The 18,580-nt window shown below is 35.7% G+C and overlaps 1 protein-coding gene across 1 annotated transcript in view; it reads left to right on the top strand.

Moving 5' to 3' along the window:
* Positions 1-17,869, top strand: part of LRP1B (LDL receptor related protein 1B) — a 509,529-nt gene extending 491,660 nt beyond the window's left edge. Inside the window, 5 exon segments of the mRNA XM_050711674.1 lie at positions 10,359-10,435; positions 12,480-12,570; positions 13,961-14,105; positions 15,138-15,236; positions 17,729-17,869. Of these exon segments, the coding sequence (XP_050567631.1) occupies positions 10,359-10,435; positions 12,480-12,570; positions 13,961-14,105; positions 15,138-15,236; positions 17,729-17,869 (553 nt within the window).
* The last annotated feature ends 711 nt before the right edge of the window (positions 17,870-18,580 follow it).

Below are 18,580 nucleotides of genomic sequence, written 5' to 3'. Positions count from 1 at the left end.
AGATGAAGTTTAAATGAAGCCTTAGTAGATAATTTACTTCTTCACATTCACAGCATAATCGCAGATAAAGCTATTCTTCCTGTTGCCTCTTCAAACTGATTGTTGGGTTAGTACAGCCACTGTCTGTGTCTAGGAGTTAAGAGAGTCTTCTAAATTGTTTCTGGCTTAAAGGAAAGGGAAGAGAGGCAAATAGTTGTTTGATTGAGTTAAAGACAGTTACAGTGATCGAGGAAGAGTAGTTCCATATGTCTCAGTCCTTCTTGCCAACCTCAAATTTCACTGTTTTTTTTCCAATATCTTGTGTCTTTGTGGCACAAATTAGTTTCTAACTGGAGCTTGTTTATAATTTTACTGACCTCATACTATCAAGTAAAAGACTTCGGGAAGGAATGAAAATATCCCAGAGACATTGTGCCATGGAACAGGATTCTCAAAGACTTTTTCTGTAAGTTCTGCTCCATTGATAGAGAAAATAATTTACCCCTCCAATTTGCATTTCTGGTCACACTGTGGATGACATCTGTTTGGTCTCTGAGAGACAATTAAGAGCTAACATTTTTCTTAACTAGTCATAGGTGGATGATTTTTGGAGGGAAGAAATTGGAGAGAGAGAGTTTTATTTTAATTCAGTTAGAACTCTTCTGCCTCTTGCAGCCAGATCAGTTGAGAATGCATACTTTGTACGTAATAAAGCCCTTATTATCATTCAGTAAAGACAAGAGAAAATAAGATTTATCCATTCTAAACGGCAATCCTAGCCATAATCATACAGAGGAACTATAAGCTTGTAAGAATTTACCCTCCTTTTAACAACCTTTGCTGTTAGGGTTAATTTTTTAAAAAAACTTTGTATCAATTTTTTTTTAAAACTTTTAATCCAGCAAATATCAGGCGCACATTGGAAACAGAAGTTGTACTTTCTACCTAACCAGCTTATGAATGATTTAAGGCTTCACTTTGACTGCGTATCAACCACCAAAAAAGGAAGAATTTGTGAAGCTGGTCTTCAGTTTCAATAAATACTCTGTCAAGTTCTGAAAGATGCAGAATACACTGTGATTTGTCTTTGTGTGTAAGACACCTACAAATCTAGATTATTAAGTCTTTGCATTGTTTTTAGGAATATAAAAAACATTTTTTTTTCTGTATTATTTTCTATTTTCCTTTCTGCTCAACAAAGGTTGAAAGAATTTGACATCAAAATGATAAAATTTGACCTTTTCTGAAAATTGTACCACTGAGGGAGTCCTCAGACAGTATGACCTTATGTGTAGTTACTGTCTTTTTAGCATTCGTGTATTAAGTTTGTTAAAAGTATCAGTACTGCTCTGTAATGATCTGGGGGGAATGGGACATGTAACACTAGAAGCGTATGAGATATGTCTGAATTGCTTCAGTAACTTCATCAGCCCATTGAAAGCAGAATGAACATGAGATCAGATTCAGATGGGAAATAGTCAAGAAATGTTTTTTCAATTTATTTTACAAACTGTCTGTTCTAGCTGTTCTATCAGTCAGTCTTTTGTTTTAATAATTACTTTTATTTGCATCTCTATTTCCTTCCCACTAATTATCTATCTCCTAACTATACACCATGAAAGAGAAGCAAGGTTTAGTGAGAGATTATGTCTTGTATTACACCAATGAAGAGAGTTGGAAAAAATTTAAAAGCTTTCAAGTATACAGGCTCAACCCTAATTGTAACGTAAGCAGTACTCTATCAATTTCTTTAGTAGAAATGGCTATAATAGATACTGATTTAGTAGAATATTACCCTTTCTTACATTTGTTTATTTTATACCTTTACCATATCTATAGCTTGCTATAACTCTGTATTATTATTAGCATCTGCACAAAAATGTGATAAAATTGTAACACCCTTGCACTAGGCATTATGGAAACATAACAAAGGATAGTTCTTGCTCTAAGAAGTTTACAGTCAAAACTGATAAAAGACACAAATTGTGTTGGTCCTTCTCAAAATCCCACTGAATTTAAAGAGAGTTTATAAATGCTTTAATGGGCTTTTGAGCAACCCTGCATCAGTTTGGATGAGAAGTTCAATGTGACACAAGTAAGATTATATTATTTTGCTGGCTAACTAAAAGGGTAGTCATTTCTTCCTTCTTAGGCTACTGTCTGTGTATCTAAACTTCAGAGCCTCTGTTTCCTAGCTGTCATCTGTAAGAAAGAGAGAAGTTCAGAAGACAATTCACAACATTGAATTAGTTGTCCATGGTTAGAAGTGTTGACTGTTCAGAGGCTTTCAGGTTTTGTGTGTTGTATTTCTAAACTAGAACATTGTTTTTTTCTGTAATGTAGAAGTCACCCTAGATACTTTAATTGCTTGCAGTAAGCAGATGCATGGCTTTGAGAGCAAATTGAGTAGAGAAATCAGTGGCCTTTCAAATTAATTAAAAGGCACATATGATACAGGAGCTTGAAGGAAAGCATGACTTTGGTAGCAAAAGAAACTGAAAAGTGAAGGGTGGACAACGTTTAAATTACTTCCTTTCTAAAATTAGGATTTTGGCTTAGTAATATGTTAGAAACAATACAGAACACATAGGGAGAGAAATCAATTTCTTATGTGTGAGAACAAGAAGCTTGAACTTGAAGTGATGATATGAAGATATCAGAATAAATAATTCCTCCAGGAATGTAATAAACAAGAGAGATGCTTTGTGAGCTTTATTTTCAGTAGGTTGGAGAGAGAAAATTTGTGTGCATGCATGCATGGGTGTGTGCACATGCATGTGTACACATGTACATGTTATTGCAAATCTGAAAAAAAAGACTGAGTTCCTCCAGATGGAGTACTTTCCCTCAAACTCATATACCTGTGATGCTGTACCTCTCTCCTGACGTTTTTCTCGTTAAAAATCTTCAAATGTGAACAGTTAGTATGTAAATATATGTATGCAGTTTATGTATGTAGAAACACTATAAGTATATGCAAACTCATAAGTAAATGTAAAACTGGCAGGACTCTGATCAAAAAAAGGTTAAGGTAGACCCATAGTCTGGTTCTGGACAGGAAGGAAATCTTATGAAATCCTCTGACTGGCATTTTCTGAAGGCTGAATAGAAAAAAAGCTACTGTAGCATAGAACAATCACAGCATTGAGAAGACAGCCTAAGAGTAGAAGGCAATTGTAATCATGACAGGCGGTATAAATCATAGAACAGAAAAATATATCAAGTATCTTTCAATAAATGTTTTCCATATGCTTTCCTAGGATATATTTAATGAGCTACACAATTATAATTACAACAGGAATTTCACTGTATTATGCTAGTTGAGGCCTTTCTTTTTCAACTAAAAAGTGTCTGTTATAAATGTGTTGAATTTGAACATAATCAGCAGGTTGTAACTTTATATTGTAGAAGATCTTTCATTCAGTTTGTATTGTAAACTAGCATTAGTTAAAGAACTAAATGCAAACAGATGTTTGAGGAGTAGTTGGCAAAGGAAAAAAGTGACAAGGCCTTGGAAGACAGGAATATTTACATTCTTCATTGACCATTTAGCAGCTAGGCTGTAATGCAAGTATCCTTTATAAGTTTAAAATTGTTCAGATAAAACTTGCATAGCAACTGCTGCCATACATCACTACTTTACCTCTGTGAGAAGGAGAGAGAAACATGGTTTGTCATATACCTATTGATCCAGTCAGTTTTCATTCTTTTTAATATTTTTACCACCTCAGTCTATTCTTTTTCTTTTACTTGGTTGCTCAGTGTAATTTCAGCTGAAGTAGTAGTCATCTAGACATGCTTATTTTTATATATTTACTCTGTTAATAATATTAAAATGTTATATACTCTATGTTAATAATATTAAAATATTATAATAGTATATGTATTGTATACAAATTCCTAACAGCATGGAGTTCACAATTACACTTATTTTTTACTTTGGAGTCATAGAGGCTAAGATGCATCTCAAGGCTTTTTCCTTAGCAGTGAACACCATGCACTAGCTGTGAATGATGATTTCTGTGTATTAATGTCACGCAAAAATTAAATTAATGTTAAAAGTCACAGTTTTTCTTATATGTTGTTACCAAAATTCTTTGCATTCCTCAAAAGTAATTTTCTGTTGGAAAAGTTGCCTGCTTTTGGGTTATGCAGTTTTTCTATTCTTATTTTTTTGGACAGCAAGGTAACATGTACTTCCTTTTCAAGTCATGTTGTAAGGTTTCAATCCCTTAGCTTCTACAGCAAATTCCTTCACTTTGGGGTTTGTCTGTGGGTATAACTCTGTACTATCAGCTCCCTGTATGAAGACTGCTTCTATTAAGTATTGCTATTATTTATTTATTTATTTGATAAGGAATAGTTCATTGACTTAGTATAGGGTAAGGATTTTTTCATACTAGGTCTTTCTACAGAGTTTTAGGGAAAAAGTGAATTATTTCAATTTCTGCCTTTTGGTGCAATTTAATACAAATAGTAAATAACTATAATCCAGATGTTCTGTGTTCTCATTTTACAAAGAATTATAATGAGAAGACATTTTCTAGTAGAATTTTAATGTGCCCTCAGAATAGAGGGGCTGGATACTTTCCTTTGAATGTTTTTACTATTTTTAATACATTGCTATCTATGGCTTGACTAAAAAGAAAAGTTAGAAATTTACTTCACTATATTACTTACTGTAATGAAGCAATAACATTTTTAGGTAAGAAACATTTTCAATTCCCCTTCAACCTCTGTATTGTAATGACTGTTTCACAGATTCTGTTGTACTTCTGGTGTAATCTTTCAGTGCTGCTTTCTGACGTTTTTTTGTTACACACTGGTGTATTGAGTTGGAAAGCAGCTCTTTACAAGAGCACTTTTAACTGCGTATTATGCCTTCTATATTATATTTTATGACAATGCCTGTGGCACACACACACACACACACACACACACAAAAATCCACACTGCCTCCAATTTAGCCTTTTTACTAGCTTTTTCTATTTGTTCAGACATTTCATAGTCAAATGGTTCCTTTTGGTCAAGTGCCCGTATAATTGAGTTTAGAGTGTTTCAGTGCACTGACCTGTAAGGGTTATAGAAAAATAGAGAAAAGAGACATTTTCTCTCATTAATAGATTCTGTAACAACAGCATGATCATTCTCTAAAATGTAAATGTCTTAATTCTGAATGTTTCTCATTACAAGTCAGATGTCTTTACAATTCCAGTTCAGAGTTTTTAAAACATTTCTCTTCTGCATAAATAATTCCTATTGCACAGGCAGTCTGTATCTCACAATGTGTGTTTCCTGAGCAGTCACCTCTTTCTAAATGTAGAACTAAATTGTAAGAGAGAGAGCCATAGCTAGTTTCATTAATGACCTTGGCAGCAGGCCATGTACAACCTTTTGTTTATTACATTCACTTTTCGGGATTTATATTGGCATTCTCTAGGATGCTGTTGCTTTTTGATCTGTTCACTGGCTCTGTTGAGGACTGGAGATTTGCACCTGTAGCACCTTGCACCACTCAACTGACTCCAACCTGTCCTTCACTGTCAAGATCCCCATCTGTTTCCATCTTTATTTGTTTGTGTAGCTCAGATTAGGCTTTTATCACTGTCTTTCTGTGCAGTTCTTGATAGTATGTATGTCTTCACTGAAGCCGGTGACTTTATGCAATGAAATCAATGGCTTTCTGCTTCATCAATGCCCCTTTTATTTTTTTTTTTTTTGGCCTATGCTGCAAATGTCATATCTTTGGACATAAAACTCTTGGCAGTGCTACAGAACAAAAGCTCCTGGTATCAAATGATTTGGAAAAGTACAAAATGATGTGCATCCAATTAAACCAGAAGTCAGTTCCCATGCTAGATACTGAACAGTCTGAGTTTAAATGTTCTAATATCAGAAAAATGTCTGTTGTTATTAAGAACAACTTATGTCTACTGTATCTGAACACTAGTAAAACTAATTTAGATCTACTAATCTTTCCCACATTCCTACAGCAACTGTTGTCCATGTCCTAACCCCAGCATTATTCATGTGCCTGCTCAGGGCTAATTTTCGGTGTCAAATTTCCTTGCAAACAGACACAGACAGACACAGACACAGATTTCTAGGTTGGAAGAGACCTCAAGATCATCGAGTCCAACCTCCGACCTAACACTAAGTACTCCACTAAACCATATCGCTAAGCTCTACATCTAAACGTCTTTTAAAGACCTCCAGGGATGGTGACTCCACCACCTCCCTGGGCAGCCCGTTCCAATGCTTAATAACCCTTTCGGTAAAGAAGTACTTCCTAACATCCAACCTAAAACTCCCCTGTCGCAACTTTCGCCCATTCCCCCTCGTCCTGTCACCAGGCACGTGGGAGAACAGACCAACCCCCACCTCACTACAGCCTCCTTTAAGGTAACTGTAGAGAGCGATAAGGTCGCCCCTGAGCCTCCTCTTCTCCAGGCTGAACAAGCCCAGCTCCCTCAGCCGCTCCTCGTAAGACTTGTTCTCCAGACCCCTCACCAGCTTGGTCGCCCTTCTCTGGACTCGCTCGAGCACGTCCATGTCCTTCCTGTAGCGAGGGGCCCAAAACTGAACACAGTACTCGAGGTGCGGCCTCACCAGAGCCGAGTACAGCGGGACAATCACCTCCCTAGACCTGCTGGCCACGCTGCTTCTTATACAGGCCAGGATGCTGTTGGCCTTCTTGGCCACCTGAGCACGCTGCTGGCTCATATTCAGCCGACTATCAACCAATACTCCCAGGTCCTTCTCGGCCAGGCAGCTTTCCAGCCACTCATCTCCCAGCCTGTAGCTCTGCTTGGGGTTGTTGCGCCCCAGGTGCAGGACCCGGCACTTGGCCTTGTTGAACTTCCTACAGTTGACCTCAGCCCATCGCTCCAGCCTATCCAGATCCTCCTGCAGAGCCTTCCTGCCCTCGAGCAGATCGACACACGCACTTAGCTTGGTGTCATCTGCAAACTTACTGAGGGTGCACCGGACGCCCTCATCCAGATCATCGATAAAGATATTAAAGAGGACCGGCCCCAGTACCAAGCCCTGGGGGACACCACTTGTGACCAGCCTCCAACCAGATTTGACTCCATTCACCACAACTCTCTGGGCCCGGCTATCCAGCCAGTTTCTAACCCAGCGAAGCGTACGCCAGTCCAAGCCCCGAGCAGCCAGTTTCTTGAGGAGAATGTTGTGGGGAACGGTGTCAAAAGCCTTACTGAGGTCAAGGTAAACCACATCCACACCCCTTCCCTCATCCACCAAGCACGTCACTTTGTCATAGAAGGAGATCAGGTTCGTCAAGCAGGACCTGCCTTTCATAAACCCATGCTGACTGGGCCTGATCGCCTGCTTGCCCTGCAAGTGCCGCGTGATGACCCTCAAGATAATCTGCTCCATGAGCTTTCCTGGCACTGAGGTCAAACTGACAGGCCTATAGTTCCCCGAAAAAAACACTTTTCCCTTGGACTTTATTTCATTTTTTGTTCTGTATGCCCAAGAAGATTCTTTATTACCTTCCTAGACCATAAAAGGGCAAGCATTTTACATCTAAGTACAGAAGAAAATCATTGCCATCCTGTCAGCTTCCGTCCCATTGAAGGATATTGGTGACAGCAAACCTTTGGAAAAGGAAAGTGAAGTGGCAACTAGCTATCATGTTTTCATGAGACTTTTATCAAATTCCTCAGAACTGTTTCAATATTGCTGACTTTTTGCAATTAAAATGCCAAGAACTACTAATCCTCCTACCTTAATTTGTTCCTCTGTTTTCTACATATAGAGCTGTAGGTTCTCTTTCTTCACCAGCTGTCGTGGTGTCATATCTGTTATAAGATTTTGAAGAATGTGTACAGTATGCACAATTTTCTGATAAGCTTATACTTGGCATACTTCAATGGTGAATCTTTTACTAGTCTCACTATGTTATATTCTTTTAAGTGTTTTTAGGTAGGTTTACAGTAGTGATTCTCTTATACAGTAGAATTGTTTAAAACTTTCAATATAAGGATTTAGGTACAAAGTCAAGGTATGTCTGATTCTTATAATTTATTTTCCATAGTATAGCATTAAGTGGAACTTGCCTCTCATAACAAGTTTTAATCACCTGAACTGAAACCTCAAGAGCAACGATGCAAAACCTCCAGTAAAAAATATAAAGATTTCTTTCATGGTTGTTGCATACCAATAGTTTGGTTCCCTATAGAATATACTAAATATAAAGATTTAAGGTGTTTGTCTATAAGAATGGAGATACTTTCTTTGCAGCCCTGCGTTAAATGGTAAACTTTTGAAAACATAGTTCCTTAAGTAGTATCTTAATAAGGTAGGCCATCAGTTCCATTTGATATAATTGATAAAAAAGGGTCTATAAAAAAAAAAAAAAAAAAAAAGGAACAAATGCATCTTTTAAAATACTAAAACTGTGTTTTGTTTGGCTTGGAAAGGGCTAAAATGGTGGTAGTCAGGAGTGAACATGTCAGTTGGTTTCAGTTTTAAAATATATTGTTGTAAACCATATTTTCTGTAATTAATTAGCAATTGGGGAGGTTCCTTGGCTGTGAGGAAATGGAAGGCTGCATTTAAATTTAAATAAATAAAAGAATTGACTAAGTTATAACACAAGTAATCTATGTAGGAAAATTTTGAACCAACTATCAATTAATAAACATGTTTTTAAATACCATCTGTGTATTGCTTATGTCTGTAGAATTTAAGTATGTGCATAAGAAATCCTACAAGAAAAAAAAAAAAGAACGAAAGAAATTAGAAACCTTCCAAAGAATGTTCAAACTTAATATGAAACCCAGTAAAGGGTTTTGTCTGAATGTTGGATAGTGCTGGAAAAGGGTTAAGAGGAAAAGGAAAAATTAGCCTTCCTTCCCACGTGATCTGCAAAGACAAAAGAGAGTCAGAGGCGTCACCAAAAAAGCTAGCTGGGACTAATTCCACAATATTTATCTGGAATGTTTTGTACCTTTCCAAACCTTTTTGTATCATAGAACAATGTTGCTCATTAAGCACGTCCAGCCCTAAACTCTGCAATTCGTTTAATCCTTAGAAAGGCACTAGATAATAGCTGTTCTTAGAACTGCATGCAAAGTAACGCTCTATTGCATTTACCTAAAGATAACCCGTATTGAAACTCATAAATAATTCAAAAATATGGTGAAAAATATGAGTCACTGCACAATATGCAACAGAGGCAGATGAAAAGTGACTACTTCCTGCTGTTTCCACAAGGAGAGTTTCAGGTTCTGTAGCAAACTTAATCATACTTACGGCAGGATGAATAAGCAACTGGATTTCATTCAGGTATTTGTTTCCCTTTCTGATGGATGTGCTGAGGCTGCATGCATGAACTCCTTGTATTTGCTTGTATGCATGGAGAGCAACTTCTCAGTTGAAGAAATATTTGCACATTGATATTCACACAAGGAAATTACAGCTGAATAACTTTGTGCTCATCCAGGTAGCTAGCTCACAAAATATTTATTCTTAACATTATCAGTATTCAAGGACCTCTGAAGCCAGTGGAGATACTCCCATCCCTTCAGTTTTGTAGCTTTTTATGCTTTAACTCTCTTACATGCATATGTATATATTGCTATAAATATGTATGTACTTATATAGCTAAAATTTAATAAAAGATAAAGCATTTTATTATAGAATTTTCAGGAAAACATTTAAATGTGAATAGAAAGAAAAGGAAAACTTCAGTAACTTTGTGAATATTACTCAAAGATTGATCTTAATTGTGCAAGTAAATTATTACAGCCAGGTCTGTAAGAACAATTTTGTGGTAAACTTTGCATTATTCAGCGCAAAGGGGAACAGCAGCACCCTGGGAAGAGGCAATTAGTATAGATAGTGTGAGTTACTCGATGCGTGTGGTGCTTTATGTCCAGTCAAATATTCTTTTTGCAATGTGGAAGTGGCTGATAGAGCTTCTAGATCAAAGCTGACCCTAAGACAACATAGTACAAATAAACCTTGCTAGACTAAGTTATCTATGCATGGATACAGCTCACGTGCTCCTTCATGATTGCATAGTAGGCGGTAATTGGTATAAGATACATTAATATACGATTGGTTATTTTATTATCCAATAATTTTAGAAAAGGACTCTGGAATCAAGATTACAGTGATAATAACAGCAACTGAAGATACAAAGCTGTAGTTTTGAACTAAGAACTTAGAATGTTTTAAGTGCTATGGCAGAGTACTGTTGACTCCTTTCATGAAGCTTATTGTTTTCTTTGTAGAATCACAGTTGTCATTTGTGTAGCTCTTGAGAAGATGCTGATGGTCTCTTTAATAGGTTACTGTGTTAACAGCTGACATCTATTAATTTTACCATCTTAATTGGATCCTTTTAGATGTTCAGCCAACTGGTCAGGCACACAGTGTGAGAGGCCAGCTCCCAAAAGCAGCAAGTCTGACAATATTAGTACAAGTAAGTACTTCAAATAACTGCTATCGCTCATCAAATTTTAACCTGCTGATACTTTAGAATATGAGTTTGTGAAATGATATGTGCTGGTTACCTGTTTTAAATTAAAGAAAAAAAAAGTTTTCCTTTTTTTTTTTTTTAACATTTTGATTGGCACTGTTTCATGAGAAGGTTTGGATATGTGCCATATGCCATACACTCACTGTTTCACGGCTAGCCTGCACTTTTCTTAAAATGTATCAAGTGACAAGTGCTTGGTGATACCACTGCTGTGCAGAGAACTAGTACAAGACCTCTGACCATTTAAGTCCCACTGAAAGCATCAAAAATAGAGTTGTAAGTAGTTCATAACTTTTACATTGGCTGTCTGCAGAGGTTTGAATTTTACCTACTGTGAAAATCATCCTGAAAATAAGAATAGCTCCTGTCATATTTTTTTTAAACATATCTGTAAACATAAAAGGATGGCATTGCTATGGTATTGGCAGTTTAAACTGGACAAGGTCCCCTGCAGTGCATTGAGTATGCTGATGGTACCCTGCTGTACGTCTCAGTCACATTTAACCCAAGAGGAGCAGAGAATGAATAGCCCGCTATTCAGATCAGCTTGATGCTTAGATGAAATCTTCCTAGCAATCCAGACAAGTGAAATAAAACTTACAAGTCGGAAACAGGCAAAAAAGCAGGCAAAACCTAGCTAGATATTTCTTGTTGAGGGAATACCTGCTATGATTTAGGAAACATCTGTTCATCTTTTGCCTTCTGCTAGACCCCAGGCTGCACCATGGTTCCCAGACAGCAGCTCAGGCTTAGTAGCCTTTTTTTTTTTTTTTTTTCCCCCTAAAGGAGGACTTCATCCAGGTATTTACACAAATGCTATCTTAAAATAGTAATTGTTTAATGTCCTTTACATGTTGAATCTTTATAAGCTGAAGTGAATTCAGAATCCTTAATGTTCTTTTCGATAGTACTTTATTTTAGGCGTCTGAGAATCTGACTTGGCTTCCAGTAAGCCTTCAGGTAGAATTCAAGGACATTTTTTGCATTTCTTTATTAATACTGTTTCATGTAGAGCAGACTGCCAACACCTTATTTTGGCATGAATCAACCCATCTAGTCAATGAAACAGCAAGCAGTATTTTCATTTTCCACCAATTAAGTATTGTGATATTAGAGGAAATGCATTTCATTCCACATTGGCTTCATGCTAGAGTCCTGTGGTCTGTAAGGACCACTTTGAGAGCTGTTATAACATAAAAGTACTTTGTATGGTTTTTTTTTTATTGACGAATTACGAGAGCTGAGAAATTCTTAGAAGGGTACCACTGCTGACCTTACTTTTGCAGGTTTCATTTTAGTTATCTGCTAAAATAACGTTCAGCTGATTTTCTTCTTCCCTGCTCCCTCCTCTGCTTTAACATTGCTGTCTGATCTGTGCACTGTTTTTCTGCTACATTAAGCATTATTGTAGTTGCCTTGATTGCTTATATCAACATAACAAAATTACTGGCTCCTGAGTAGAATGCAGTAAAAGGAAGGGATATGCCAACCACACAGAAATTAATATTACTTACTACACTTTGTCTCCCACAAATAAAAGTAATAAATATATATTAATGCTAACAATAGAATTCTTCAATCAGAACCATGCACTGAATCTTTTAAATTATTAGTTTTGTGACTCAAATATACTGCTGAAGATGATGGAGGCAGTTGATATCAGTGACCATGCTACTTAAGCCCAAAGTGTGTGGCAATTCCACGCACCTTCGTATGTTATCACTGCAAATAAGGGCAGGGTTTAGGAGAGGTGTGTGTGTGGTGAGAATTAACTCAGGTATGATTAATTGACAAAAATTCTGGTAGTGTTTACACCAGTATCTGTGATATTTTTTCAACATTCAAATCTCAAATTAATGAAGCTTATCACATGAAATTTCATTTGTTGATAAGGAAAATTATCCTTTTTAAAATTAATTTAACTATTTTACAGCTGTGATTAGACTTAGTTATGAATGTTCAATGAGATTTCCTTTTCCTGTTTTAGGAAGCATTGCAATCATTGTTCCTCTTGTTTTACTGGTGACTTTGATCACTACTCTGGTAATTGGATTATTTCTTTGCAAAAGAAAACGAAGGTAAGTATTTTTATAGTTATGTATGCAATAAAAAGTAAATCTTTGAAATATGTGCACCTTTTTGATATCAAAAATCTTCAATGTTGAGAATATTAAAAAAAAAAAAACAACTGTTTCTGGATACAATTAGTTACATTTTGGTTCTTGCTGGAACAATTGATATTTAATGTGTTTGTATTCCACCTGCAGTAGATAAGATGATATAGTTCTTTCTTGTCAAGTTTGCTCAATCCTGCCAAGGCTGAAAAAGTGTTAATAATTTTATCCAGAGACTTAGTGAACTTAGTAAGCAGAATTAATGTATTTCTTTGGAACCATGTAATTAAGAAATATTGCTCATGTCTATGAATACCTGCAGATAGAGCCTGTGCAGAATTTCCAGTTTCTAATTATAGTTCACTCTGATTTATTTACATTGATTAATTCTTTTCGATTTTGTGTAAGTTGTAGTGAAGATGTAAACAATGTTCAGAGTACCTACTGTAGAGTCCTGAGCCTCGTCATCAGTACTGTATTGATCTTGTACAGGAAGCCAAGTTCCAGCTCTGAACATTGAATCTTTTGTTCTCTTGACTTTTAGCTGCCCTACAGCTCATAATTACATTAGGGAGTGTAGTAGATATTTTGACTTCTTCAAAGGCTGTACAGAGTTGTTGGGGAATTTCTACTGTATAAAGACACTTGGAAGAGCTGTTGACTTTCTTGTGTTTAGCAAAATGGTGGTAGTGGAGAGGGAGATTTAACAAGGAAATATTCCAAATAATATTGATGTAGCCTACTAAATAAGGCTCAGAAGACTTAGATGGCAAAGCACCTACTTCAGTCCAGTAGCTGGTCTGCTGGTTGTTTCTGAGCATCTTCCTTTCTCCTGAGGCTTGTTAACCTACCTCCAGAACTGAGATAATGTCTCCTTTTAAGTCCTTTAGAAATGTGTGAAGAAGTGTGAAGGGGAAAAAAAAAAAAAAAAAGAAAAAGAAAAAGAAATATTTCTTCTTTTTGAAAAGCCAACAAAATACATTTCTGGCTGTACCATTAGTAATGCTGACCCTGCCAGGCTCCATGGATGTCAGATGCTGCTGTTCCTAAACAACAGATTCAGTAATAGCCAAATTGTTAAAACTAGTTGCTGGTCTGTAAATTGTTTAATTGGAAGAAGTCATTCTCAACAGTTAAATAATCACTCTTCAGAAGAGAAATAGAGTTGACTTCAATAAAGAACGTTTGTTTTTTTCTTAAAATTACATTTTGAAATGTAATGTTTTTATGTAAAATTTAATGTTTTTAAATCTCTTCCGAGAAGATTGTAAATGTTAAAATAGGTCTAGCTGTTCAACACCTGTATGCTACTAGCTTAAGTCACTAGCTTATTTCTTGTGTTTATGCATTACAGGACAAAAACTATCAGAAGACAACCTATTATAAACGGAGGAATCAATGTTGAAATTGGCAATCCGTCATATAACATGTATGAGGTGGGCCATGATCACAGTGAAGGTGGTCTTTTAGCCTCAGATTTTACTGTAAATGCAGAAAAGGTAATTTTTTTTTTTTCAAGTGGCCAAAACACTACTTATTTTATGTCTTTAAAAGATTTTGACTTTGTCATTAATAGAAACAAAATGATGCTGTTTAGATTTAACTACATAGTGGACATAAAGACAAGTTAGGTTTCATTAGAAGAAACCTGTGTATATTAGCAATTGTTTTTGCAGTCTGATGCTTGATGATGGACATTCTTTCCTAGTGCCTGTATTTTACCAAAACAGAGTTGGAACTAAACTGTGAAGTGAGTTTTGTCACAGACATTCTGCCTTGAGTTGCCTAATCATCTTCTTAGTCTAGTCACAAATACTGAATGGAAATACATTATCATAGAGTCTACCTTTTGAAGTGTGAAAGAATGTATTTGCACATAGAAGATTTAACTTACTTCATATATGAAAACTCCCAAAGGCATAAAGAATTCAGAGTCCTGGCTGGATAGACAGAGTAAATGTTTACACAAAACTAGTAAGTATTATCATTTTCTTGTAAAGGATGCTGTCATTCTGCAGCAGCACTCTTCAGTGACTGAACACCCTGAGTGATGTGACATGGGATGAACAGGGTAATGCTGCGATATCTTTCCTAGAGCTCTGTAATCAGACATACACCAAAGGGCAGCCATCATTCTGTGGCATTTCTGACAAAGCAATAACCGGATTACTGTTAGCTCTAGGAATGTCATCGCTGAATCACATAGTCAGTGTGCAGAGTACAAGAGGTAAGCTGAAAATGGAGTTACTCCCTGGAGGCTGAGTAACTGAACCAGTGCTCATTTTGAAGTCGGGCTCTAATACTTAATGAAAAAACGGTTTTAAAATGCTGAATGTTTTTCTCAGACTGAATGCAGGAATTTTTCAAGCTGAAGAATACATGCAATGAGCTTTTTTTAATTATTATTATTATTGCTGTTGAACACTCTAAAATAAACAGTGCACTGATTGAAAACATTATTTAACAGTGATTATAAGTACACATGGAAAATACTCTGTTAGCACAGAAACTAAATTTTTCTGTTTATACAGGCCAGATACATAGGGGGAGGGCCCACTGCATTCAAGCTTCCCCACACAACTCCATCAATCTACCTAAACTCTGACTTGAAAGGACCACTATCAACAGGGGTGAGAAATGATGATTCAAATTCATTTCATTCCACCACAGCCCCCCGCTAAAAAAGTTTGTCTGTCATTTTAGAATAGAGGTATCTTGTGTGTGGTTTCATTTTGTTTTTCTTTTTTTTTTTTTTTTTTTTAATGTCAGGAAGAATGACAGGGATTAATACATTTTCATTTTGAGATAAGGGGTTCCTCTCTGCATACAAAGATCTAAAACTGTGAATGTATCTTTACAAAGGGATGCAAAGCCAGTGGGAAAAGTGATGCTTTTTCATAGTATTATGTAAGGTTAGCATAGCATTCGGAGTCATATATCTTGATGTATTTTCAATTCGTATGTACAGACATTTAGTGAAGTTTATCAAGCTGAAAGAAGTTCCCAAGTAAATGAAAAAAAAAAGTCATTTTAAAGGAATTTGATACACACTAAAATGAACAATTTCCTTTAATATTTGCAGTGCATTTTTTGATTGCTCAGCTTTTGATCAATTTTTGAATAACATCTTAAGGTAGTTACTTTTAAAGTATCAGACTGGCTACAATTCAGCGTGATGTTTGCAAACATTGAAGTTTAAAATATTAGAAAGGGACATCAATATGACATTCATTTTCATATGCCTCAGTATATATTCATCTTTTCTGCCATTTGCATTCTTGCATGATTGTAATATGTTCTTTATTGTTTGAAAATGTAACAATTTGTAGAGGGCATGATGTTTCTGATGGACTACAGAACCATTGATGAGGAGACCTAGAATATATGTCCATATGCAGCAGTAACTCTGTTACTCAAGTCACTCCATTTACTTTTTGTGCCTCACTGTACTGCATTAGGACCTACTCAAAGAGGTATCGTGAGACAGAGCCTACTGTCTGTGAGGCACTATATAAATGCCAAGAGTCTTTGTACTGTTGTAGTTATCACCCTTAACAGTGATGGTCAAAGAAATAAAAAGTCCTGTCAGTTGGAATAAACCTAACTTGCTGATGATAATCATTATGACAAATGTAAAGATCTCCAATTCAATGGGAATAGACAGGCTTAAATGAGATTTTGCTCTCATAAATTACAGCAGCAGTTATTACATATTTAAGTTCCAAAAACATACAAGAGTAGCTTCTTTTTTTTTTTTTTTAATAAATGTGACTCATCTTTTTCTTCCTCCATTCTAAGAAAGCATGGCAGTCACTTTGTCATCTGTAATAGATAGAATAGGCAGCTTTTAACTAACCCAAAGGAGTAGCTGCTTTAGCTAGCCAGCCTAAAGAATATCTGAACCCTGGGTTCAGAAAGAGTATTGATCAACAGGAAAAAGGAAAGTTAAGATTCTGGACTCCTTTATTCCTTGTTACCCAAGTGTTTTTTCAGCATATTTTCAAATAAAGAAAATCTACCCACCTTTGAGTGGGTAGGGGCTGTAATAAAGAATTTAACCACTTCTTACATACACCAAACAAATTCATTTACCTGTTTTGTCTTACTGTTCTTCTACTTTTTGTAAACATTTATATTTGTGTAAGCAAATTTGTACTGTTTCATTGGTTATGAGAAAGGAATGTTTTGACCATAAAGTACCCTTTCCAGTTATAATAGGTGAAAGTCTGAATATCTAGTTGGATAGCAAAGGTCTTCTAGAAGACAATAAAGGCACAAAGTATGAAGAAATTATTTGAGACATTTATATTATAAACCTTGGAGAGTGCTTTTGCCTTAGCATTAGTGATAGGACAGTAAGTTTTCATCCGTGTTCATCCTTTTACACTGTCATATGTAGGAGATTTCTCATATACTCGAGTGCTTTGCGGACTTAAAAATGGACTTGTCCTATAATGAAGTATTACTCAGTTCAATAGATTTTTTCGTTACAGTCCAAGCTACCTAACGTGTTGAGAAAATATTTCTCAATCTGTAAATACTATGATATGTTAATAGTTATGCTGGTTTATTTTTAAACAAAGTTTAATTTTCATTACAAAAGTATTGAATTTTTGGTCAAATCATGTTGTATATTTGGGCCACAGAATTCGAAAACATGGTCAGCTATTGATGGGATGCTGATGTCTTAGAACAGGTAATATATGGAAACTGTTGGTTGCAGTTTTCTACTGTTAAACTCGTCACATGGTCTCACAGTGCACCTTCTCTATAAACTTCTTCATACCTATTCTGAAATCTTCTGGTATAATAAGGTGGACAAGTGAACTTCAGAGACATTTTTCAAGGTTTTTGTTTTTGTCATTGCTTTTATGGTTTTAATATCATACTATGCTGCATGTCATGTCACTGATTATTTTAATAGCATGTCTCATATCATGAATTTAATTTGAACTAAATAATTAACCCATTATCAGGTTTGCAGAAGTCCAGGTATCTATTAAATATGTCCAATTATATTTTATGTGTACTTGTTCTAGCTTTAACAACCCCATTTCCATATCCATAAATGTTTATTTTGGTTTAATCTGACTGACTTAAGGTATGCTTAATTTCTCTGCAGCCAACAAATTACTCCAATCCAGTATATGCAAAGTTATACATGGATGGACAAAATTGTCGAAACTCCTTAGCAAGCGTTGATGAAAGAAGAGAACTCCTTCCAAAGAAAATAGATATTGGGATAAGGGAGACTGTGGCATAATCTGCTGTTACCTTTTATACTCTGTATAAATGTATAAAATATAAGGATTACTTTTCTATGTACCAACAGTATTATAATTGTTTTGGCATCAGCATTACCTCTGTTTTTTGTTTTGTTGATGTTTTCTGGGTTTTTCTTTTGCTGATGACTTTTGACTGACCATTTGTAAGGTATTTTTATGAAAAAGAAACTGCACTACGGTACAACTTACAACAATGCTGCTGAAATAACACACCTTTAAATTTGTTAAGATGGCAAACAACATTATCGTTTGTAGCGTGAAAATGAGCAATCTATTTTCTATGAACTTTTTTGGTTCTACTTAATCAATGAAGATGGTATCTGCACTTTTTCATTATGTAGTCTGGAAGCTGTAGTACAGTGTGTAATTTTGTTTATTTTAAATGGTGAAAGAATGATTGAATGGTCTACTCTCTTCTTTGTGCCCATTAGAATTTCTCTTCAGATCCTGATAAAGCTAGATAACTTTTCACAAACAAACATAACTTGCTTTTAAATTAGCTTTAGGTTGCCAAGAAGTAAACAAGATTATAGAAATGAAACATCTAATGATCTGCATGAACACAATGATTATGTTTCAGAAATTCAGTGACTGTACATGCTATACTAAACATATATACCATGTAAACAAGCTTTGTATTTATTAAAACCTTATAGAACATAGTAACAATATATCTTGGAAGCTGAAAC

Source organism: Cygnus atratus, chromosome 6 (genome assembly GCF_013377495.2).
Source record: "Cygnus atratus isolate AKBS03 ecotype Queensland, Australia chromosome 6, CAtr_DNAZoo_HiC_assembly, whole genome shotgun sequence".
NCBI classification, from domain to species: Eukaryota; Metazoa; Chordata; class Aves; order Anseriformes; family Anatidae; genus Cygnus; species Cygnus atratus.
Note: the sequence above shows the minus strand (reverse complement) of the source record. Positions and strands in the feature narration are given on the sequence as shown.